At 37.3% G+C, this 25491-nt stretch overlaps 1 protein-coding gene across 6 annotated transcripts in view; it reads right to left on the bottom strand.

The window, feature by feature from the left end:
* Positions 1-25491, bottom strand: part of ANKRD12 (ankyrin repeat domain 12) — a 98429-nt gene that overhangs the window by 52633 nt on the left and 20305 nt on the right. For 5 of the 6 annotated variants that reach the window (XM_061399920.1, XM_061399918.1, XM_061399923.1 and 2 more), the window contains exon 2: positions 11000-11137. The exons of the other annotated variant lie outside the window; for it this stretch is intronic. In XM_061399920.1, the coding sequence (XP_061255904.1) occupies positions 11000-11086 (87 nt within the window). In that variant the 5' untranslated portion in view covers positions 11087-11137. The remainder of the gene's footprint in view (positions 1-10999; positions 11138-25491) is intronic. 6 annotated transcript variants of the gene reach the window in all.

Raw genomic sequence — 25491 nt, 5'->3', positions numbered from 1 at the left:
ATATCAATCATGTTCTCCTATGCAATAATTTGGTGACTAGTGTGAATATTCATACAGGGCTTCTAAGATACCCCAGGTGGTAAAGAATCCACCTGCGATGCAGGTGGCCCCAGTTCAATTCCTAGGTCAGGAAGATCCCCCGGAGAAGGGACAGGTTACCCATTCCAGTATTCTTGGGCTTCCCTGGTGGCTCAGGCAGTAAAGAATCCGCCCACAATGCAGGAGACCTAGGTTCAATCCCTGGGTTGGGAAGATCCCCTGGAGAAGGGAGTGGGTACCCACCTCAGTATTGTTGGCTGGAGAGCCTGGCAGGCTATAGTCCATAGTATCCCAAACAGTTGGACACAACTGAGCGACTTTCACTTTAAGTGTGAATATTCTTACCTGCTACAAACTTACTCTTTTCTCAAGTAAAACTGTCCTTAAAACTGTTAGCCAAACAAAGTGTTTTTGTGAGAATCTTAACACTAAAAATTATTTTCAGATCTGGGGAAAGTAACTTTCAAAAGAAATAGTTACTTCTGATTGTCCTGAAATTTCTGTATTATCAAATAGTACTTATATATTAATATAAATACTCTTGTCTATTCAGGAGAGGGTCACTGGCACATTCTTCTTTCATACGATGACATAATAAACTTAACAGATTTTTTTCATTTTAAAATGTTAAATGCTTTTCATTTACACTAATGTTTTTCTTAAAATAACCTACAACAGCCATCACACACAATATGAAAGTATTAACAGCCAAGAATGACCTTCTATCACTGCTGATACTAAACAAAGTGCTGGTAGTCTTTACCAACTCAAAAAGATAGAAAAAAGAAGTATAAAAAATACCTGGAGATAATTTAAAATATATATACATATATAAACCCTTGAAGGATACAAATCAAAATGTTAATGGCTATCTGTGGGTAATGACATTGCAGGTGTGCTGGGAGACAATCCACCATGGCTTTCTTGCATTTCTGTACATCTAGCAAACAGAAGCACTAAATAAATCCCTTTGTTCTATCTTTTCAAAGTTATCTGTATACAGAACAGCCTTGGAAGACAGAGACAGCGTCTTCCTCTGCAGCAAAGGGTAGATTAGATCTGTTCACTGTTCAATATATAACTTCTCTCTAATTTAGGGCTAAGGTCAGGTAGATTTACCTCCCATTAAAAAGATTTGGGGTTCCTCTCCCATTACACAATCTACTGTATATGTAGTTGTCACTGGCCTTCACTACATCCCTTTGTGAGAAATAGGGCTCTGACAACAGACACAAACACTGATATATGGCTACTGCTATGGCTATATGAAAAAAAACTTTCCTTTCTACCTGACCCAGGAGTCTCATGTCTTCTGCTAGAGCCCATGAAACTAATTAGCCTGCAAAGAGGGTAGAGTAAAACCTCAAGATCCTTCATCTCAAACAAAGCAATTTCTATTTTCATTATGCTTATATGTTTAATTTTTCTACAGTGAACATGTATTACATTATTTGAATAAAAAAAGTTCTCAATTATCATGTGGAGAGGACAGGAGATAATGAAGACTGAACCTTCACTGATGATGAAAAGGTAGATGATTAACATCCACTCTTTCACACTTCATGAATATAACTCGAGATTTAGACTATCAGAAAGTATTTGATAAAAGATATTGCTTTGCAAATTATGAACACCAACTTATAGCTAGAAATGTTTCAGTGGAAAAATTTCTAAACTAAAACCAATGGGGGGAAAATCCCATAGATTGTCAGTAAAAGGATAAAATATTTGAAGAATTTTGAGTAGGTATGAACCCCTAACTATTGTGATACTTAATAAGGTAATAAAATCATTTTATATAAAAAGTATACTGCTAAGGAATTATTATTTAAAATATGGTCTATTTGAATGCATTTAAGAAATTAAGTTTTGGTTCAGGTTATTTTTAAATTTAGAAATCTCTTAACAGCAATGTCTTGTGTTATATTATGCTATAAATATGGTCTCTATTTACATAAGAGAACAACTACAGATTCATTTCTAAAAATTTTATGGAAGGAAAAACTCAGCAGAAGCTAGAAACTGGCTTCAAGGCCAATAACTCACTAAGAAAAGACAATCCTAAGAATATGCTTTGCAAATAAATACGTGAAAAAAGGTAATCATGTCACCTTCTCTCCTCCCCTCTAATTCTGTCATAAGAAACAGTAGTAACATATAGTATAAGCAAAAAACTGGGAATGGATATTACGGCCCTTCCTCTCTTAAGCTGTCAAATATTTATTTAAAATGAAAGAAAATTACTTCTAACAGCAGCTTTGCATGTCAAGCTGCTCGGAGATCCGGAGCATGGCAGTACTAAACACCACGCACACTGCTTCAGAAGGGCTTCTGACCCTTACACAAACACGTGTGCGCTCTTGAAAAAACACTGAATGATTAAACTGAGGCTGAGAACGGTTAAATATATCCCTTTGGGTAAGCCAACTGTTAATAACTAAAGAATTTAATAGTTTGTATTTATTCTTCCTATTTATTTTATAAACCTAATGATTAGTAAGCATTCTTAACTTACCTAAGGAATGGTTTTAACAGAAATATATTAGTAAAAGTTTTTGCTTTTTTGCTTGCCTCTACAGTTTTAAGAAATCACACTTTTATGAAGGTAATGCTCAGGACTACTATGTATTTAGCGGCAATCATCAAAAAATAAAACAAGTACCTAGAAGACTAAAAGCTTCAACAATTTTGGCCTTATCAATTCAAAAACTGACATCAAGTAGCCTCACATATAATTTAACAAATGCAACCTTCACTATACTTAAGCATTTAGAAGTGAAAGTTCTAATTCTCTCCTCAAACCTAACATTGCATCCTGTCCCCACAACTCTGAGATTTCTTCTACCCAGATCACGGTAAGGTATGTCCACTGACAAAACCCAACAACTTCATCTTTCCCATTCACTGCTGTGGCATCTGGCCACTCTCAGCTGTGCAACCTCTGCTTCTCTCTTGTCCTCTCGTGCTGCTGCTAAGTCACTCAGTCGTGTCCGACTCTGTGTGACCCCATAGACGGCAGTCCACCAGGCTCCCCCGTCCCTGGGATTCTCCAGGCAAGAACACTGGAGTGGGTTGCCATGTCCTTCTCCAATGCATGAAAGTGAAAAGTGAAAGTGAAGTCGCTCAGTCGTATCCGACTCTTAGTGACCCCATGGACTGCAGCCTACCAGGCTCCTCCATCCATGGGATTTTCCAGGCAAGAGTACTGGAGTGGGGTGCCATTGCCTTCTCCGTGTCCTCTCCCGATCCCTCCTAAAATGTGTGAATTCCTCAGGGTATACTATCCTTCACTCCTGCCCCACTCTCTCTGGGTGACATTATCATACCTATAGGTCACTTTTCCACAAATTCTCATACTTTTAATTTTCTTTTAGCTGTTCTCAGCTCTAGTCTCGTTTTGTCTACTGATACTTCTATTGGATGTTCCGACTTCATTCAACAGTACAAACCAAATATGTTTCCTGAAACAACCTCTTGCTTTTCCTGAGTGCCCTCTCAGGGAACAGTCCAATCAACCTCAGCGTGGACCCAGACCACTTTTCTACATACACAGGTAAATCTCATAATTCAGTGTCTTTCAGACCTGCCAATTTTCTCTGTCCTCAAAGTCAATGCCCATACTGCCTCCTCCTTGGATTTTTAACTACTACTACTGATTTCTGCTATGGCCCTTCCCTTTGGCTCACTGGCTACAGGATAAATGTCAAGATCTTTAGCAAGGAACACAAGGCCATAATGAACTGGTCCCTGTCTAAAACTTATTACCTATCCTCCATCCTTCATAGGCTACATACTAACTTTGTGTGCACTACTTTAACAGACTCTTGTCTTTTTTACATCTCCTGCTTAAGACTACTATTTACTCTCATTTTCCTGCTGGTCACATATGTACTTATCCATGAGAATCCAGATTACATATCTTTTCCACTGTGAGACCCCCTGAATGCCCATAAACTGACTGCTTTTCTCCTTTGTCCCATCACTGTACACGTGAACACTTTCATTAGTGTCCTTCCTACAATGGTACACAAGTTCACAAAGTGTGGTCCCTTAGATTATTTCAGGGGACCTGCAAGGTCAGAAATAAGCTCACAATAACACATAAGATGTCAGTGTATCTTTGTCTCCCATTCTCTAAAAAGTGTGTATTTGACTCTTGAGACTATGTGACAAGAGATAGCTGAACTCACGGACTGCAAAAGCAAATAATTTCAATATCTTTCTGTTAAGCCACACATTAAAGATATTTTGCAAAACTAATGACACTCCTCCTTGATACTGTCTTGGAATATACAGTTTCATAAAAATACATTATTAATAGGTAACAGTTTTTAGACCAATTATTATACACATAAATTTCTTCTCAGTTTTCATTTCTGATTATATAAATGTCAATAGACATACTCATTTATAAAAAAGCCCTTCAGCCTCCTCAGTTATGCCGAAAAATATTAAGGGGTCCTGAGAGCAAAACATTTCAGAAACAGAGACAAGGCAGTTACTTAAGAGTCTTCATAAAGATTTAGACCAAACATTAACCACTTGTTTTGTTTCAAAGGTTCACAAGAGAGGCACGCAACACAAACAAGCATCCCACATGAGGTTTGCTGGATAAAATAAGTAAATCAGTGAACTCATTCTCCTTGAGATTTGGCACATTAAAATACATTTGAGAAAACTTCTGTCTATAGTAGAGTGAAGATACTGGCAACTCATCTCTGTAAGAAACAACTACAAGCCTAGACAAAATTGTAAAAAAAAAAAAAAAATTCAAGGCTCCAGAAACTGAACAAAAACAAATTGAGAAGCATTTTCAGTAAGAACTGCTGAACTATGGATAAGAAGATCGCCTGGGGCTGTTCTCATTCCCGGCCAATGCTTAGTTTGCATGACAAGGTTCCAGGGTGGAGCTGGCAGTGAAAACCGGCATCTCTGCTGCCAGAGAGTCAAACCTCACCCCTCAGTCACGTCGTTGTTAAAAAAGCCAACAGGGTAGGAAACAAATGGAAGCAGGGAACAAAAAACACAGTTCTATTAGCTAAGGCTGTGTGGTCCCACTGTTGGGGAGCAGCAGCCGATAGACACGCCAGAAATTTAACAGGGAGATTGAAGAAATCAAACAGCCAGGGGAGCACTAGATAAGACAGCCATTCACCCCTGGCTGACAGGGTAGCTGGGAAAGCAAGTGGGGAAGATCAGAGAATGACTAACCTCTGCACATACCCCCAATGACACCAAGACTATGTGTGCATGTGGTGGAGATGTGTGAGGGTCCAAGCTCTCCACAACACCCTGAGTCGACGAGGAGCCTGCACGCATGAAGGAAGACCTGGCTGAGCCCAATGGAAAGTAAATGCTAGGGTAGATCTGAAAATGCCTGAACACTGAACACACTCCCCAACACACATGCAAATCTACCAGTGGAAGGAGCCTTACTGGCTCCTGGTGTTTCAGCAAAGTGTCTGAATCAATGGCTGCTGACTAACCCATGTTAAGTATAGGGCAACCCCCAAAAACCAAGACCAAACACCCCCCTCCCAAACTAGAACCCAGTGGTTGTGACAAAGTAACAAATATCCAAAACACCTGACATCTTACTAAAAGCAAACAAAAAACTAGCAACAGTTGTAACTTTCAGGTGGAAAATAAAGAGAAACCAGAGTTGTAATATATGACCCAAACTGTTTAGTTTTCAACAAAAATGAAGACAGATGGGAAAGCAAGGAAAAAGTATTCAACAGAAACTTCTCTGAGTGGGTCAAGATACTAGCTTTGGCAAAGACTGTAAAGTAACTATCCAAATGAAAGAAAACATTGTTTAAAGAATCAAAGTACCACAACTTATCAAACAGAGATTTGGAACAAAGGAAAATTACAAAGAAAGCCAAATGGAAATAATGGATTTGAAAAGTAGAGTGACTGAAAATATACTAGGTATCTTCAATAACAGATGTGAGATGGCAAAAAAAAAAAAAAAAATCAGTAAATTTAACACACCAATTCATGAAATATTAATCTACAGATCCCAGAAACTCAACAAATTCCAGGTAGAATAATCACAAAGGGATCCTAAACACATTACAGTCAAATTATTTAAAGAAAAAAAAAAGAACAGCAATGAAAAAAATTCACCACAATTAACAACTGACTTCTCATTAGAAACACTTGAAGCAAGAAAGAAGGATGACAATCTATTAATACTAAAAGGGAAAAAAGTCAAGTAAGAATTCTATATCCAATAAAATAAAGGCAAACAGTCATGAATGACCACAAACTGTGTAACTCTACTTAGGTGAAATATCCAAAATAGGAAAGTCTATAGAGACTCAATGTAGGCTTATTCACACTATCTAGGGCTGTGGGATTTGGGGGCAGAATGGGGAGTTACTGCTAATAGGTACACAGGGTTTTTTTTTCAGGCGAAAATATACTAAAATTGATAAAGGTAATGATTGCGCAACTGAATTCTACATTTTAAATGAGTAAATTGTATGGTATGTGAATTATATCGCAAAATACTCATTTTTTAAGAATGGCAGAATCAAGATGTTCCTAGGTCAACAAAGACAGAGAAATCACAGTTGAGAACCTGTCTTACAGTAAATCCTAAGGAAAATTCTTATAGATGGTAAGGAAATGACACCAGTCCCCTGAATTCGTAAGAAGAAATTAAGAGTGCCAGAACTGGTAAATTTCTGGTAAAAACAAAGAACTATATAAATATATACAGTTCTCTTTAATTCTCTTCTTTAAAAAACAAAACTGTATAAAATAATAATTATAACATTCTGTTGTTGGGCTAATAACAAATGTAGATATAATCTATATTACACAGATAACACAAACGAAGGGAAGGTAATACAGCTATACTGGAGCAAAGTTGCTTTATTTTACTGCATTTAACGCAATAGTAACATGTAATTGGCATACACATTATAATCCCTAGATCAACACTTAAAAATATAATTTAAGAAACATGGTCACAAACACAGAAATTTAAATAGTGCACTGAAAAATATGTATTTTAAAGAGGCAGAGAGGGGAGAAGAAAAAGATCTGAAACACAAGAACAGAGAGCAAAGTGTCAACTATAAATCCAACCTTATTAATAATTAATAATTAATTAAATGTGAGTGGGTTAAACACTACAATCAAAACCAGAGAATGCGAGTGCAATCAAGCAAGAAAGGAAATAAAAGCATTCATATTGGGAAAGAAGTTAAATTATTTCTGTAAGCAGATGACATAATCCCAAATGCAGAAAATCCTAAGGAATTCACAAACTTTTAGAATCAATTCAATATATGAGCTCAGTAAGGTCAAAGGATACAAGATCAGCATACAAAAATATTCTGCATTTCTATATACTAAACAATAAAAAAATCCAAAATGAAATTATCTACAGTAGCATCTGAAAGAATGAAATATTAGTAATTTAATAATACAATTACAAGATCTGTACATTGAAAACTACAAAGCATTAGTCAGGGAAACTGGAAATCTAAATAAATGGAGAGATATTCTGTGGCGATGGATTGGAAGACATATTGTTAAGATGACAGTACTACTGCAGTCTATAATCTACAGTTTCAATAAAATACCTATAAAAATGTCAGGGTTTTTTTTTTGTGGAAGCTGATAAGCTAATCCCAAAATTCACATGGAACTGCAAAGTACCTAAATAGCCAAAAGAATTTTTTAGAAGAACAAAGTTGAAATCTTACATGTTTGATTTTGAAAGCAGATTTGAGGTTGCTTGGGGTTTGGGTGGAAACAGGGACACACTGCAAATGAGCATAAGGATCTTTTAACAGTGATGGAAATGGTCTAAATTGCATTATGATGATAGTTGCACAATTTTATAAACTTACTAAAAATCATTGAATTGCACATGATATGGGTAAATTTTATGGCATTTAATTATACCTCAAAAAACCTGTTTAAAAAAAGACGTATACACATATGTTTAGAGAATCTTTATTCATTTTAGCCAAAAACTGGAAATATTTCAGATGTTCTTCAACAATAAAATGGCTGAGGGGAAGAAAAGAACTTAAAAGAAAGAAAATAAAATTAAAAAAAAAAAAAACAACACTTGAAAGGTAATGTATAAAACTAGATGAAGGAGAGACTAGGGACAGTGAGACCAATTACTAGACAACTGCAGAAGTCAGTTTAAAGGTTTCAGTTCAGTTCAGTCGCTCAGTCGTGTCCAATTCTTTGCCACCCCATGAACTGCAGCACGCCAGGCCTCCCTGTCCATCACCAACTCCCAGAGTTCACTCAAACTCACGTCCATTGAGTCGGTGATGTCATCCAGCCATCTCATCCTCTGTCATCCCCGTCTCCTCCTGCCCCCAATCCCTCCCAGCATCAGAGTCTTTTCCAATGAGTCAACTCTTCGCATGAGGTGGCCAAAGTACTGGAGTTTCAGCTTCAGCATCATTCCTTCCAAAGAACACCCAGGACTGATCTCCTTTAGAATGGACTGGTTGGATCTCCCTGCAGTCCAAGGGACTCTCAAGAGTCTTCTCCAACACCACAGTTCAAAAGCATCAATTCTTCAGCCCTCAGCTTTCTTCACAGTCCAACTCTCGCATCCATACATGACCACAGGAAAAACCATAGCCTTGACTAGATGGACCTTTGTTGGCAAAGTAATGTCTCTGCTTTTGAATATGCTATCTAGGTTGGTCATAACTTTCCCTCCAAGGAGTAAGCGTCTTTTAATTTCATGGCTGCAGTAACCATCTGCAGTGATTTTGGAGCCCAGAAAAATAAAGTTTGACACTACTTCCACTGTTTCCCCATCTATTTCCCATGAAGTGATGGGACCAGATGCCATGATCTTCGTTTTCTGAATGTTGAGCTTTAAGCCAACGTTTTCACTCTCCACTTTCACTTTCATCAAGAGGCTTTTGAGTTCCTCTTCACTTTCTGCCACAAGGGTGGTGTCATCTGCATATCTGAGGTTATTGATATTTCTCCCGGCAATCTTGATGCCAGCTTGTGTTTCTTCCAGTCCAGCATTTCTCATGATGTACTCTTCATAGAAGTTAAATAAGCAGGGTGACAATATACAGCCTTGACATACTCCTTTTCCTATTTGGAACCAGTCTGTCGTTCCATGTCCAGTTCTAACTGTTGCTTCCTGACCTTCATACAGGCTTCTCAAGAGGCAGGTCAGGTGGGCTGGTATTCCCATCTCTTTCAGAATTGTCCACAGTTTATTGTGATCCACACAGTCAAAGGCTTTGGCATAGTCAATAAAGCAGAAATAGATGTTTTTCTGGAACTCTCTTGCCTTTTCCATGATCCAGAGGATGTTACAGCAATTTGATCTCTGATTCCTCTGCCTTTTCTAAAACCAGCTTGAACATCTGGAAGTTCACAGTTCATGTATTGCTGAAGCCTGGCTTGGAGAATTTTGAGCATTACTTTACTAGCATGTGAGATGAGTGCAATTGTGCGGTAGTTTGAGCATTCTTTGGCATTGCCTCTTTGGGATTGGAATGAAAACTGACCTTTTCCAGTCCTGTGGCCACTGCTGAGTTTTCCAAATTTGCTGGCATACTGAGTGCAGCACTTTTACAGCATCATCTTCCAGGATTTAAAATAGCTCAACTGGAATTCCATCACCTCCACTAGCTTTGTTCGTAGTGACGCTTTCTAAGGCCCACTTGACTTCACATTCCAGGATGTCTGGCTCTAGGTTGGTGATCACACCATCATGATTATCTGGGTCGTGAAGATCTTTTTTGTACAGTCCTTCTGTGTATTCTTGCCATCTCTTCTTAATATCTTCTGCTTCGGTTAGGTCCCTACCATTTCTGTCCTTTATCGAGCCCATCTTTGCATGAAATGTTCCCTTGATCTCTAATTTTCTTGAGGAGATCTCTAGTCTTTCCCATTCTGTTGTTTTCCTCTACTTCTTTGCATTGATCGCTGAGGAAGGTTTTCTTATCTCTTCTTGCTATTCTTTGGAACTCTGCATTCAGATGCTTCTATCTTTCCTTTTCTCTTTTGCTTTTCACTTCTCTTCTTTTCACAGCTATTTGTAAGGGCTCCCCAGACAGGCATTTTGCTTTTTTGCATTTCTTTCCCATGGGGATGGTCTTGATCCCTGTCTCCTGTACAATGTCACGAACCTCCATCCATAGTTCATCAGGCACTCTATCAGATCTAATCCCTTAAATCTATTTCTCACTTCCACTGTATAATCATAAAGGTTTAGAGGTTTAGAGGGCCTAAATTAAATAGGAATGGTGAAGGATAGTTGTAAAAGGGCAGAATCACTGGCAAGGACTAATAACGAAGAACAAAAACAGTTAACATTTATTGAGTACTTGTTACTGTGTAACAAGCATTGTATTAGATACAACAGTTTAGTCATTTCACTGTCACAACAATTCTAGAAAGTACCACTGTCCTCTATTACACTGAAGTTGGAAAAATTACATAAGATTTATCCAAAGTTACAGACATGGAAAACTGAATAGCTACTGTATTTGTGTGTTCTGCTACCAGGAGTCAGGGGGAAGAAATAAAAAATGACTGTGAAGTCTTGGATCCCCCACCCCATGATTATTTCTCAAGTTAACTGTGCAATCTTAGTAATTTTGTTACCTTAGGGAATGAAAAACAATCTCACCCCCAGGATTTGCCTTCCATACTACTTTTTATTTGATGGATAATTATTAATATTAAAAATACTAAATCATGGGAATTCCCTGGCACCTTAATTCAGTGTTTAGGACATCTAACTACTTCACTGCAGAGGGCCAGGTTCAACCCCTGGAAGGGCAACTAAGATCTGGCAAGCTTCTAGGTATGCCCAAAATTAAATAAATAAAACCTACAACTAGAGAAGTTTTTAAAAAAGTATATAAAAGTACTAAATCAGGAGGCTTTATTTCACAATTTCCAAAGAGTCGACAAAATCTTTAGCATAATCATATACCTTTCTTCCATATGGTTTTTCTACCATATTGCTGTCACTGTCAGAATTTTCACTCTGAACTGGTTTTGTGAACCCAGATTTGGGCATCTTATAGCTGTTCAGCTAGCTTCTTCTTCTGTCAGTCTTCTCATCCTGGATCTGTAAAGAATGGATATATAAGGGTTATTTGTAAAGGTATGCAATAAAACCTACTTAAAGTTTATGCACCACAATTAGTGCAATTTGGTTTCCTCGATGTCTCTATAAGGTCATTTCTTAGGTAGGTTATCCTAGCCTAAAGTAAGCTTTCATTTAATGATCTAAGCTTTTAATCACTGATCTCCTATTTAAGTCCATTCAGCTTGCCACTGAAAAGAAGAAAACTACTATTATATCACTTTCCATCTTCTCTAGACTAGTATCTAACCTTAGTTTTTGGGGTAACCAGCCATGTCGAAGTGGAAGTTAAGTGTCTGTCACCCCGCCCAGCATGGCTCCAGCAGTTGTAGCTCATAACAGATTCTCTGGTAGTTCTGCATTGGTCTGGAAATTATTTCTAATTATTTCTAGGTATGATGAGTAATTTTACAACATCTAATGCTATTTTCAATAAAGTCCTCACTACTTAAAATCCCCAGAGTGGTTTCTTTTCATTCACTGAACTCCCAGACACCTCCAGGTATTTAGTCACTCTATAGCCTATACATTGATTTAATCCTTATCATACTGTAATTGTCACTTTATGTATTGTTTTCTTTCCAACTTGTTTAGTCTTCTGTCTCCTGCTCTACAAACTGATTTACTAGATCAAAGAGCCTCTTGGAAGCTGTTGCTTGAGAGATCCAGAAAAAAATTCCAAAATGTGGGTTTTACAATACAAAACAGGTAGCCATGAGGCTAGACCTGTGTTGCTGTCTGTTAGCCACATAGGGTTGTTGAAAGTTAAATTAATTAAAAATTGCTCCCACACTACATAGTACATCTGTATTGTTGGCACCGTTCTCTGTTCTTGACCACAGAAAGCTCTCCTGCACAGCCTCCGGCTACACTGAGGCTGTCGGCCAATGGGAGCAGAACTTGGGCCACAGCAACTAGCCTAACAACTGACAACCCTAATTTTAACCACTTCATGCTGTAAATTTCCTATAAGGGGGTTTGGATCTAAGTATGATACATTCTAGGATCTATACAAATTACTGAAATCCAGACATTCGGAATAGAAAATTAGTAAAAATCTATATTCTTCAAACTGGTACTTTAAAATTTGTGGTTTCAATAGAAACATAACCAAAATATCCTTAACTGAACTGAGTTAATTGGTAAATTATCAAAACTAGTTTAAATTAACCTGAATGTAGCCAAATTAGAGTATACTGCAACACATTAAACTTCCAGAGTTTAAATAGTTCAAATCTTTCATTTTATAGAGCAGGAAGCAAACTTCAAGAAATAAAGGGAAAATATTGACACTATACCAAAGTGGTAAAGTTTCCCTTGGGGTCATTTAACTGTTTCTACTGTTACTATATAAACAGAGTCATTTAAACATAGCACTGTCCTCAAAGCCAGCTCTATGCAAAGCTTACAGAGTTAAGAGTTACAAGTCATATCTAAACAGAAAAATTCTGACTCAAAAGCAAAACTGAGCTGCATAGTATCAATATGCACTAACCCAGGCGAGACTATGAAGATAAAGCAGTATCTCTTTTGTAGATCAAGTGAAACAAGTCACTGGTGAATGAAGAAATGTCATGAATATTTTTTTAATTAAAATTAAACTTGGCAAAAATATTATATTAATAGACTGTTGGAAAAAGCTATTATTATTCAATAACTGCATTTGGAAAATCTCAGCAGCAAGAAAACTGACAACTGGATTTTTAAAATATTAGTCAGTCAAGTATTTGATATGTAATTAGGTTCTGGGCCTCAGATATATAATGTAATCATTAGAATGATTGATGCACAAAGAGGTGATCAAAATCACATTGGGTAAGTAAAACTTGAATCTTTAAAGATGTACAAATAACCCAACAGAAGGCAGAAACAGAAATACTGAGGAATGAAAAACAGAAGGAACACACAAAACAGTAATAAAATGATAGACCTAATTGAAACATAGCAATAATTATATAAAATGCAAACACGAAAAACACCAATTAAAAGACACAGATTATCAGAGAAGAGGGAAACAATGATCAAACTATGTATTACTAATAAATTCACTTCAAATATAATGGTATGAGTAGATTAAAAGTAAAAGAATGGAAAAAGACATGCCATGCAAGCATACTCAAAGGAAAGCTGGAGTAACTATATTAATATCAGACAAAACAGATCTCAAAGCAAAGAGGGACATTACATATTACATACCAATAAAAGGACCAGTTCACGGAACATATATCTAAATAGCAACAGACCTTCAAAGTGCAAGAAATAAAAATCAATGAAACTGACAGAAGAAATAACCAAATTGATAGTTATAGTTAGAGGCTCACTACTAAGTAAGACAGAATATCAACAAAGATAGAAAAGGACTGAAAAAAATGCCATCAATGTGGACTGGATTTAATTGACATTTATAGAAAATTCTTCAAGAAAATTTTATAGAAAAATTTCTGCAAGAAAATTAGATACCAAGGGAACATTTCATGCAAAGATGGGCGCAATAAAAGGACAGAAATGGTATGGACCTAACAGAAGCAGAAGATATTAAGAAGAGGTGGCAAGAACACACAGAAGAACTATACAAAAAGATCTTCACAACCCAGATAATCACGATGGTGTGATCACCAACCTAGAGCCTGACATCCTGGAATGTGAAGTCAAGTGGGCCTTAGGAAGCATCACTGCGAACAAAACTAGTGGAGGTGATGGAATTCCCGTTGAGCTATTTCAAACCCTAAAAGGTGACGCTATTAAAGTGCTGCACTCAATATGCCAGCAAATTTGGAAAACTCAGCAGTGGCCACAGGACTGGAAAAGGTCAGTTTTCATTCCAATCCCAAAGAAAGGCAATGCCAAAGAATGTTCAAACTACTGAACAACTGCACTCATTTCACACACTAGCAAAGTAAAGCTCAAAATTCTCCAAGCCAGGCTTCAACAATATGTGAACTGCGAACTTCCGGATGTTCAAGCTGGATTTAGAAAAGGCAGAGGAACTAGAGATCAAATTGCCAAAATCTGCTGGATCATCGAAAAGCAAGAGAGTTCCAGAAAAACACCTGCTTCTGCTTTATTGACTACACCAAAGCCTTTGACTGTGTGGATCACAACAAACTGTGGAAAATTCTTAGAGATGGGAATACCAGACCACCTGACCTGTCTCCTGAGAAATCTGTATGCACGTCAAGAGGCATTTAGAACTGGACAAGGAACAACAGACTGGTTCCAAATTGGGAAACGCGTATGTCAAGGCTGTATATTGTCACTCCATTTATTTAACTTATAGGCAGAGTACATCATGAGAAATGCTGGAATGGATGAAGCACAAGCTGCAATCAAGATTGCTGGGAGAAATATCCATAACCTCAGATATGCAGATGACACCATTTTTATGGCAGAAAGTGAAGAACTAAAGAGCCTCTTGATGAAAGTGAAAGAGGAGAGTGAAAAAACTGGCTTAAAACCCAACATTCAGAAAACTAAGATCATGGCATCTGGTCCAATCACTTCGTGGCAAATAGATGGGGAAACAATGGACTCAGTGACAGATGATCTTTTTGTGCTCCAAAATCACTGCAGATGGTGACTGCAGCCATGAAAGTAAAAGATGCTTGCTCCTTGGAAGAAAAATTATGACCAACCTAGACAGCATATTAAAAAGCAGAGACATTACTTTGCTAACAAAAGTCCATCTAGTCAAAGCTATGGTTTTTCCAGTAGTCATGTACGGATGTGACAGTTGGACTATAAAGAAAGCTGAGCGCCGAAGAATTGATGCTTTTGAAACTGTGGTGTTTGAGAAGACTCTTGAGAGTCCCCTGGACAGCAAAGAGATCCAATCAGTCCATCCTAAAGGAAGTCAGTCCTGAACATTCATTGGAAGGAATGATGCTGAAGCTGAAACTCCAATACTGGCCACCTGATGCGAAGAACTGACTCATTGCAAAAGATCCTGATGCTAGGAAAGATTGAAGGCAGGAGAAGGGGACAATAGAGGATGAGATGGTTGGATGGCATCACCAACTTGATGGACATGAGTTTGAGTAAGCTCTGGGAGCTGGTGGACAGGGAAGCCTGGCGTGATGTAGTCCATTGGATCGCAAAGAGTTGGACACAACTGAGCAACTGAACTGATTTGAAATAAAAGAGAGAAAACCTATATAATCAAAATAATTAATGAAAAGGGGAGCATTACTACAGATACTAAAAATATCAATAAGTAAAGGACAACAGGGGAACATCACAAACTTAATACTAATAAATTCAAATTAAATGAAATAGACAAATTCCTTGAAAGGCACACACTACCAAAGCTCAATGAATAAGACAATCTCAATAGGTCAATACTTTTTAAATGACTCAATTTCATATTTAGAAAAAAAAACTCCTAGCATCAATGGTAAACTCTACAAAATCCTACAAAACTCTCCTGGAAAGGAAAGAGAATATATTTTACGAGTCCATCAGTACTCTGATAGCAAAATCAGTCTTTTACAAGAAAATTCCAGAGCAATATACTTTATAATCATATAACAAAACTGTCAACCAAATTTTAGTAAACTTGTAAAAATTGGTAAATTAGTAAAAAAAAAAAAAAAATCCAACTATATAAAAAAAGATAATACATCATGACTTCGTGGGATTTACACAAGGAATTTGAGGTCACCTTAATGTTTGGCAATCGATCTAGGTAATTCACTGTATTAACAGCCTAAGAGAAATAACCATTTCAACAGATGCAGAAAAAGCATCCATTCATCTGTAACATCTAGCAGAAAACACAGGAGGATATTTTAGTGACCTTGGGTTAGCCAATATTTCTTAAATAGGCTATGAAAAGCAGAAATTTATTACAAAAGAAAATATATGGATTAAGTGGGACTTCACAGAGGATACTCTTGCACTTTAAATGACACTGTTAAGCAAATGAAGAGCAAGACATGCAGGGAGAAAATACCTGCAAACTATGTCGTTATAAAATACTTATATCCAGAATATATAAATAAATAACAGATCAATTAGGATAATCCAACCTTAAAAGAACAAAAGATTTAAACAGTCCAATGAATATACAGAAAAAGATGTCCAACCTCATTGGTCATCAGGAACATAATAATGAAATACCATTATATATCCATGAGAACGGCTAATATTAAACAGTAAGGAAGACCAAGTATTGGTGAAGATGTAGGGGAACCAGAACTCTTATATATACAGCCAAGGGTTAGATGGAAAGGCAAACTAGTACAGCGCTTTACACGTGAAAATAGTTGGTGGTATCTTCCCAAGGCTAAGAAGAGTTATTCTTTACTTCCATCCTTTGTATGATAGTTTTGGTGACTATTACAACACTGCTTATTGTTCAACCTCCTTGCCCTAAGACTGCAGAGAGACAGCAATACCTGTTAAGGGCCAGCTGTCTGCAAGCTCTATGACAGACTTCCTTTGCTCTCTAACAGCTAAAAGAAACAGGCAAAAGTTTTGATTCTACCTTTTCAAAGGTGCTTCTTCCTTTACAATAAATACATTCTTGATTCTTATAGACCAAGGAGACCACATATTCATCTGACAGCAACTTAATTCTGGGGCTGACAATCCATAAATGTATGCTATTATATTCCAGAGTTTTTCTTCTCAGTCACAGTAGTAAAACATATCTTTTTCTAAAAGTGATTCAGCATTCTAAGTTTTTTTTTTTAATGATGTTCCTGTTTGTGATCATTCAAGGGATACTAAAAAAAATTATCTTTAATAGTATTGCTATCTGATTAACTTTGTTTCTAATAAACTATTCCAGTTGCTATTCAGAAGTACCAAGATAGTAAATATAGATACATCAAAAACTTGAGTATAAACTAAACATCCTTTGGATGAAGAAACTGCATATATGCCATTTATTCTTTTACTGTAAGCACTTTAAGAACAAAGGTTGTTTTTTTTAAGCTGAGTCAAAATTATACCAAAAATTTATTAAATTTCTTACACAGTGGTGAGTAATGGATGGGTGAATATTTCTGGTTGGTTAATATCACTGTCTTGAACCATCTATATATTCAGTGTCACCTTCCACTGTTCCCCCTTCCTACATGCATGCTACTCTCAAAAACACACTTAGAAATTTCACAGCTCTCTAAATAGTCACAGACTCTGTACTTAGTACATTACATCATTTGATTACTAGTCAAAAAAATTGAATCCATTAACAACTTAAATTTATCAAGCAAATAAACAACAGTGGCCCCAGAAGTCCTTGATGATAAGTGCTACACATTTAGTATGTCTGAAATAGACTCAGGAATTTGTCATTTCAATAAATATCCCACTGGTTCTTATCATAAGGGAAGTTTGAAAAACAAATTAAATGATGGATTATTTTTAATCATATAAAAGATCTCAGAAAATAATTCACTTAGAAAAATTAAAAATAGGGGATTTCCCTACCATACTAAACACAATGTGTATATATGTGGGTGTGTGGATTACTATCTAATTTAAAAATAACCACATTAGGCAGCCTGATAGTCTCTTTAAAAACAAAACAAATCATTTTACTATCATTTCCTTTTTTCACAGAACGATAACTCTTTGGAAGAATATTTTAACTTACAATGAAATGGATTCTGAAGAGCATTCAAGCACTGGTATCATATTTAGTTTGTTCCTCTACAGGCTGTTAGTTACACCATAAACACTCCACAGCTTTCTTCTCCTACATTTATCTGTTTCTATTTTTTACAGGAAGATTTTAGAGCAACCATTAGTTTCTTGTCACTGCTTATTAATTATAACATTTAATACTGGCTTCCCTGGAAGTCGATTTTTTCCTCTAGACAGAAAAATTGTTTTAGTTATTGCTTTTTTGTATTTTTAAGTTTGAAATAGTCTCAACAGAAGCCTATAAACCACAGTTAACATTTCTTTCTTTTAGATTACAAGTAGAAAATGATTTAAGTTCTATCCAATTCTTTCAGCTTAGTTCAGCTCAGTCATGTCCAACTCTTTGGGACCCCATGGACTGCAGCACACCAGGCCTCCCTGTCCATCACCATCTCCCAGAGCTTGCTCAAATTCATGTCCATCGAGCTGATGATGCCATCCAACCATCTCATCCTCTGTTGTCCCCTTCTCCGCTTGACTTCAGTCTTCCCAGCATCCGGGTCTTTTCCAATGAGTCAGTTCTTCGCATCAGGTGACCAAAGTAGTGAAGCTTCAGCATCAGTCCTTCCAATGAATATTCAGGACTGATTTCCTTTAAAATTAACTGGTTGGATTTACTTGCAGTCCAGGGGATTCTCTAGAGTCTTCTCCAACAACACAGTTCAAAAGCATCAATTCTTCGGTGCTCAGCTTTCTTTATGGTCCAACTCTTAACATCCACACATGACTACTGGAAAAACCATAGCTTTGACTAGACGGACCTTTGTTAGCAAAGTAATGTCTCTGCTTTTTAATATGCTGTCTAGGCTGGTCATAACTTTTCTTCCAAGGAGCAAGCATCTTTTAATTTCATGGCTGCAGTCACCATCTGCAGTGATTTTAGAGCCCCAAAAGATAAAGTCTGTCACTGATTCCATTGTTTCCCCATCTATTTGCCATGAAGTGATGGGACCAGATGCCACGATCTTAGATTTTTGGATTTTGAGTTTTAAGCCAGCTCTTTCACTCTCCACTTTCATCAAGAGGCTCTTCAGTTTCTCTTCACTTTCTGCCATAAGGGTGGGGTCATCTGCATAGCTGAAGACACTGATATTTCTCCCAGCAATCTTGATTCCAGCTTGTGCTTTACATTTAAATGTAACTTTAAGCAGTATTTTCTTTTCTTTTTTTTTTTTTTAATTTTATTTATTTATTTGGCTGCTCCAGGTCTTAGTTGTAGCATGTGGGATCTAGCTCCCTGACCAGGGATCGAACCTGGGCCCCCTGCACTGAGAGCTCAGAGTCTTAGCCACTGGACCACCAAGGAAGTTCCCTAAGCAGTATTTTCTAAACTGATTTTTCAAAGCCTCCTTCATTGAGATCTCTAGAAACTGCTTTTGAGAGGGCAGGTGTAAAATCACAACTGGAAGAAAGTTACATATGTCACATCTCTTGACCTGTGTAAGGTGGTGGAAAAGATTTCATGTCTATCTACCTTATCAAATTCTTTTTAGTAGGAAAAATCATTCCACAAATTCTCTTGGATTATACACACATTTGCTTTAGCAAATGGAGTCTTATCAATTCATTTCTGAGATGAATTGATGAATTGAGATGAATTCTGAGACACAATGCACACTTGATGCTTGGGGGACACAATGCATGCATGCCCCACAGAAGTCCAGTTTATTGGAAATCTGCCAAATATTATTGTTGATATAAATGTATATCATTACTCACAAAGTTTAACCAAACAGGTGTAACAAGAACAGCAGAAGCAAATACAACTAACTCAAGAACAATGGTACACACAGATAAACATCCTTTTTGAAACAAGGTAACTGCAATGATGCTAAGTCTTGCCTGCAGGTCAGACAGAATAACTACCCTGGCTCTTCAATAAACATTTTTAAGTTTCTCTTTTTTATTTATGAACTGCCTGTTATACTAAATCTTAAAGCTAACTATTTGGGGAGAAGTTTATCTTTTTAGCAGAGAGTATAAAATTGCCAACAGGAAGAGTCCAAACTTTGTTGAGAAGATACTCTAAAAAGCTACTCCAAATAAACTTTGGCACCATGTCTGTGGGGGAAAAAACTATCCAGCATGTCAAAAGGAGGGCAAGTTAAAAGACAAAGGAGAGAGAGAAGACGCTGGTGGGCTATAGGCAAGGTAAGAATGAGAGAAAAAACACCTTTGGTTGGCAGTACAGATGGAGAATTTTGGAGAACAGAAATAGATAACAGAACCTGTGAAGCTGTATGCTATGGTAAAAATCGACAGAAGCGTCCCTTTAAGAATTAAAGAAAAGTCTCTTTGAGACACTTCCTAGTCTTGCAGCTTTAGTGAGTACTGGACCCTCAGAACCAGTGCTTTAAACACCATTTTATTCTTTAGTGCCTTTAGTCACTCTTTCAACTGTAAGTCTGACTTAAAAATTCTTCATTGGGAAATCACAAACCACTATGCTTTTGTCTTTAGCTTCCATCTAAAAAACCAGAAGAGATCTAACTCAAAGTGTGCTAGCTAGTCTTCCCAACTAAGTTATCAGATATACTTGGCTTTAGCATAGCTCCAGAGTTACTTGGCAATGAGTACTTTTTTAAGAATCCATTTTTACCAAGGTAGTGGGGACAGGAAGAGAGAATTTTCCTACGATTGGACTAAGGTAAGTAGAAGTTTAAAAAATGTCAAAAACAAAGCAAAACAATACCCCCAAGAGAAAACAAGCAGAACAAAGTTACTGACACCAAGACACAGTAATGGAAAAATACAGACTATACAGATTAAAACAACTGAAACAAACACAGATGCAACAAAGTGACAGTTTAAAATAATGCTTTCCCTCATTTCAACCCTAGGCTGATATTAATTTAAAGATGATCAAACTGTGCTGGCAGTATTTTTAGGTTTGATGAGGTGCTCCTTGATTGACATTACTACTTTTATGACATTTCAATTTACTCAAAATATGCTGTTCTTTTAGGCTCATGCCACCTGTTCAAACTTGCTTATCAGAAGCAAAGCAGAATATTTTTTTAAAGATACAGACTCTTAACTTCATCTTTAGATCCACTGAAACGATACCTGGGGAGGCAAGACAAACACCGCTTTTTGAAAAGCTCCTTTGTACTGCCAGAGGAAGAGGGAAAACGGACTGGGTGCTCGACGGGTACAGGGTTTCTTTCTGGATGATGAAAATGTTCTGGAATTAGTGGTGACTGTTGTAAAGTATATAAATATATTTATATACTTAAATTTATAATATAAATATATATTATATATATATAATGCATATTATAAATATATTATATAGTATATTATATATAAATATAATATAAATATACTTAAAACCACTGAATTGTACAATTATAGGAATTTTATTTCAATAAAAAAATCTCCCTGGAAGTACACGTTAACAATTCTGAAATCACTACACGTCCTCTGGAAACAAACATTTGAGAAAACGGACACTGGACGGTAGGAGATGGTCGTCTCCCCACAGGAGCAGGACGCTCCAGACAAGCAGGTCAGAAGAAGGCTGGAATGCGGCAGAGGATTACTGCCTGAGATATCAATATGAATTCATGTCTAGTCTGATGAAAGACGGTACAGAAAAACCTGAAGGATCTTTTTTGGCCAACCCAATGGCTACAGTTACACACAAAAGTATTCACAGATATACATATACAGAATTAGTAGACATACATATATTCCTTCCTGTCAGCTAAGTGAGCCCAGAAGCAACACCACCTCACTAACAAGGAGCACACCTAAGATCTTGGTTATTGTTACTTTTCTCCAATGAAAAGATTCTGGGCTCCTTAGAGAAATGGCTGATCCTACGACTGAGGCAGGACACAAACAAAGTCTGGAGACTCTCATACTGCCAGAGTAAGGACGTGCTCAAAAAATATGTAAACATATAAAGTTAACAATGGGAATATGTCAAAGGGATATAGATATCAACTGAAGGAGGTCCCCGTTGGCAAACTCACGATAATCTGAGCAACAGAGTAAGTAAAACAGTACTGGGTTATAATCCAAGGTATAAATATCTGTGTCCATACTGACACAAATAAATGATTAAGACAAAGAACAAGAGAGAACAAATTTTCCATGAAGAATTCCAGGTAGTTCATGGGGATTTTCTGCTCTCAAGGTGGTAGGACAAAACGCCCTACTCTGTTAAGTGCGGGCCACACAGTAACTTCCTTCCACAGAACACAACATGGAAAGGGGAGGAAGGATAAGTTGAAAAACCCTACAAATTCTAACTCAGCAAGGTGATCAAAGTTAGCATCAGTAGTAATAAATCATGTTGACAGTATGTACCTTTTTGATAACATGTGGTTAAAAGGGCATTTTACCTCTGTAATCTTCCTTCTCAAAATGCATAACCCCACGCTTTTCATAGGAAAAATAAAAGGTGAATTTCAATAGTGGGACATCTTACAAAAACACCTGACCAGTACTCTATAAAACTCTCAAGGTCATCAAAAACAACGACAATCTGAGAAACTATCACAGCCATGAGCACTTAAGGAGACATGATGACTAAATGTAATCGGGTATCATGAACAGGATCCTGGAACAAAGAAATGAAATTAGGTTAAAAACTATAGAGACCAGAATACAGGATGGATTGTCGTTAATAAGAATGTATCAATTATATAAATGTATACAGAGGACACTGATCACAGAGGACACTGGGGTGAGGTACACAGGAACTCTGTACTATCTCTGCAATTCTTCTGTGTATCTAAAACTATTCTAAAGCAAACAGGTTATTTTACAAAGAAGTTCCCCAGGTAGTTTTAATGGTTTGGGAACTGTTAAAGCAACATTTGCCTTGATCCTTTTCACAGAAAGCACCTGCATACCTACCCCCCAGTCACTCCACTCCATACTGACTTTTCTTCATTGACAGCCTTTATCTCTGCCTCAAAATCCTGCCCATTTTGGTTTTCTTGTCTCTCTCCCATCTCTATCCCATGCTCCAATCCCTTAGGTTATCTGACTTCTTAATATTAAAACCTTTTCACTCCACTTTCAGTTCAGTTCAGTTCAGTTGCTCAGTCGTGTCCGACTCTTTGCGACCCCATGAATCACAGCACGCCAGGCCTTCCTGTCCATCACCAACTCCCGGAGTTCACTCAGACTCATGTCCATCGAGTCAGTGATGCCATCCAGCCATCTCATCCTCTGTCATCCCCTTCTCCTCCTGCCCCCAATCCCTCCCAGCATCAGAGTCTTTTCCAATGAGTCAACTCTTCGCATGAGGTGGCCAAAGTACTGGAGTTTCAGCTTCAGCATCAGTCCTTCCAATGAACACCCAGGACTGATCTCCTTTAGGATGGAGTGGTTGGCTCTCCTTGCAGTCCAAGGGACTCTTCAAGAGTCTTCTCCAACACCACAGTTCAAAAGCATCAATTCTTCAGCCCTCAGCTTTCTTCACAGTCCAACTCTCACATCCATACATGACCAATGGAAAAACCATAGCCTTGACTAGACGGACCTTTGTTGGCAAAGTTATGTCTCTGCTTTGGAACATGCTATCTGCTGCTGCTGCTATGTCGCTTTAGTCGAGTCCGACTCTGTGCGACCCCATTGACAGCAGCCCACCAGGCTTCCCGTCCCTGGGATTCTCCAGGCAAGAACACTGGAGTGGGCTGTCATTTCCTTCTCCAATACATGAAAGTGAAAAGTGAAAGTGAAGTCGCTCAGTCATGTCCGACTCTAGCGACCCCATGGACTGCAGCCTACCAGGCTCCTCCGTCCATGGGATTTTCTAGGCAAAAGTACTGGAATGGGGTGCCATTGCCGTTGGTCATAACTTTCAGTCCAAGGAGTAAGCGTCACTCCACTTTAGCCACTTATTTTTCCTCTTTTGAATTTTGTTAGGGTTCCTTTGGGTTTCCCTGGTGGCTCAGACAGTAAAGCATCTGCCTGCAATGCGGGAGATCTGGGTTCAAGTTCCTTTGACATTTCTACTTCAGCAATCATCATTTTCCTACGATTTCTAAATGAAAAACCATGCTGTTTTTTTGAATACACAAATGAACTGTGGTTAAATATACTTAATATAGAATTTACCACTTTTAATCATTCTTTAATGTATAACTGACATGAAACATATTAGTTTCAGATGTACAACACAATAATAATTTTATTTGTATATACTGCAAAGCAATCACAGTAAGTTAGTAACACCCATCACCATGCATAGTTGAAAATTTATGAGATTCAGTCTCTTAGCAACTTGGAAATATGTAATACAGTGTTGTTAACGACAGTCACCATACATTCCCTTTTTCCCGTAACTTTTTAAAAAAAATCTTTTGACCTCTTTCATTCATTTCTGTCCTCGCCTCCTTCCAGCAACCACCAATCTGTTCTTTCTATCTATGAATTTTTTTTTTAAAGGTCCTCTATCTAAGAGAGATCCTATGGTATTTGTCTTCCTGTTTGACTTATCTCACTTAGCATAATACCCTCAAAGTCACCATGTTATCAAATGGCAAGACTTCATTCTTTTCTATGGCTGAATAATTTACCATTGTATATTTAATCACATTTTTTAATCCATTTATCCATAGATGGGCACTGCAGTTGTTTTCACATCTTGGCTATTAGCGTTTTCATTTTCTTCAGATAAATACCCAGAAGTGGATTTGCTAAATCATAAGGAATTATATTTTTAGTGTTTTGAGGAACCTCCATACAGTTTCCTACAGTGGTTATATCAATTTACACTCCTACCACTAGTGCTAAAGGGTTCTCTTTTCTCCATATCCTTGCCAACACTTATTTTTTTTTAATATGTAGGTCTGTGGCATTCAATTCATCCACACTATTGTGTAACCACTACCAGCATCCAACTTCAGAACCTTTTCATCTACCCCAACTGAAACTCTACCCATTAAACAATAATTCCCCACTCCTCCTGGTCCCTGGCAGCCACCATGTCATTCTCTATCTCTATGAAGTTGACTACTCTAAGTACTTCATAAAAATGAAATGATGTAACATTTATCCTCTCTTGACTGGCTTATTTCACTTGGCCATGTCTTCAAGGTTCATCCATGTTGTAACATGTGTCCCTCCTTTTACAGGTGGAAACACATTCCATTTATTGTGTGTAAAAACCACATTTTGTTTATCCACTGACAGAGACTCTGCTAAGAATATGAGTGTACAATGGACTATATAATCAAACATACATTTTATGCCTCTATTTTCTTTATGGATCCTTCTGTTTTAGGCTCAAACTATCTCTATTCCAAGATCTGAAAATATATTTTCTTTTATTCCCTGTTATTTCTTTTCACATTTAACTCTTCCCATCTATCTGTAACGCCAGTCTTTAATAACAACCTTATTCCTTTACATGGGGCTTCATAGGTGGCTCAGTGGTAAAGAATCCACCTGTAACATAGGAGACACGGGTTCAATCCCTGGATCAGGAAGATCCCCTGGAAAAGGAAATGGCCACCCACTTCAGTATTTTTGCCTGGGAAATCCCATGGACAGAAGAGCCTGGCAGGCTACAGTCCATGGGATTGCAAAGAACTGAGCACGCATGCAAATAACATTAAACTAGAAATGCAAATATCATTAATAGGAATCAGATGACAAGTGAAAACATTTGCAACACATATGAAAAAGAACTAGTAATCAAAAAACTGTAACATCAATAAAAAAAAAAA

This window comes from Bos javanicus, chromosome 24, assembly GCF_032452875.1.
Source record: "Bos javanicus breed banteng chromosome 24, ARS-OSU_banteng_1.0, whole genome shotgun sequence".
Lineage (NCBI taxonomy): Eukaryota > Metazoa > Chordata > Mammalia > Artiodactyla > Bovidae > Bos > Bos javanicus.
This window is presented reverse-complemented; position numbering and strand designations above follow the sequence as displayed.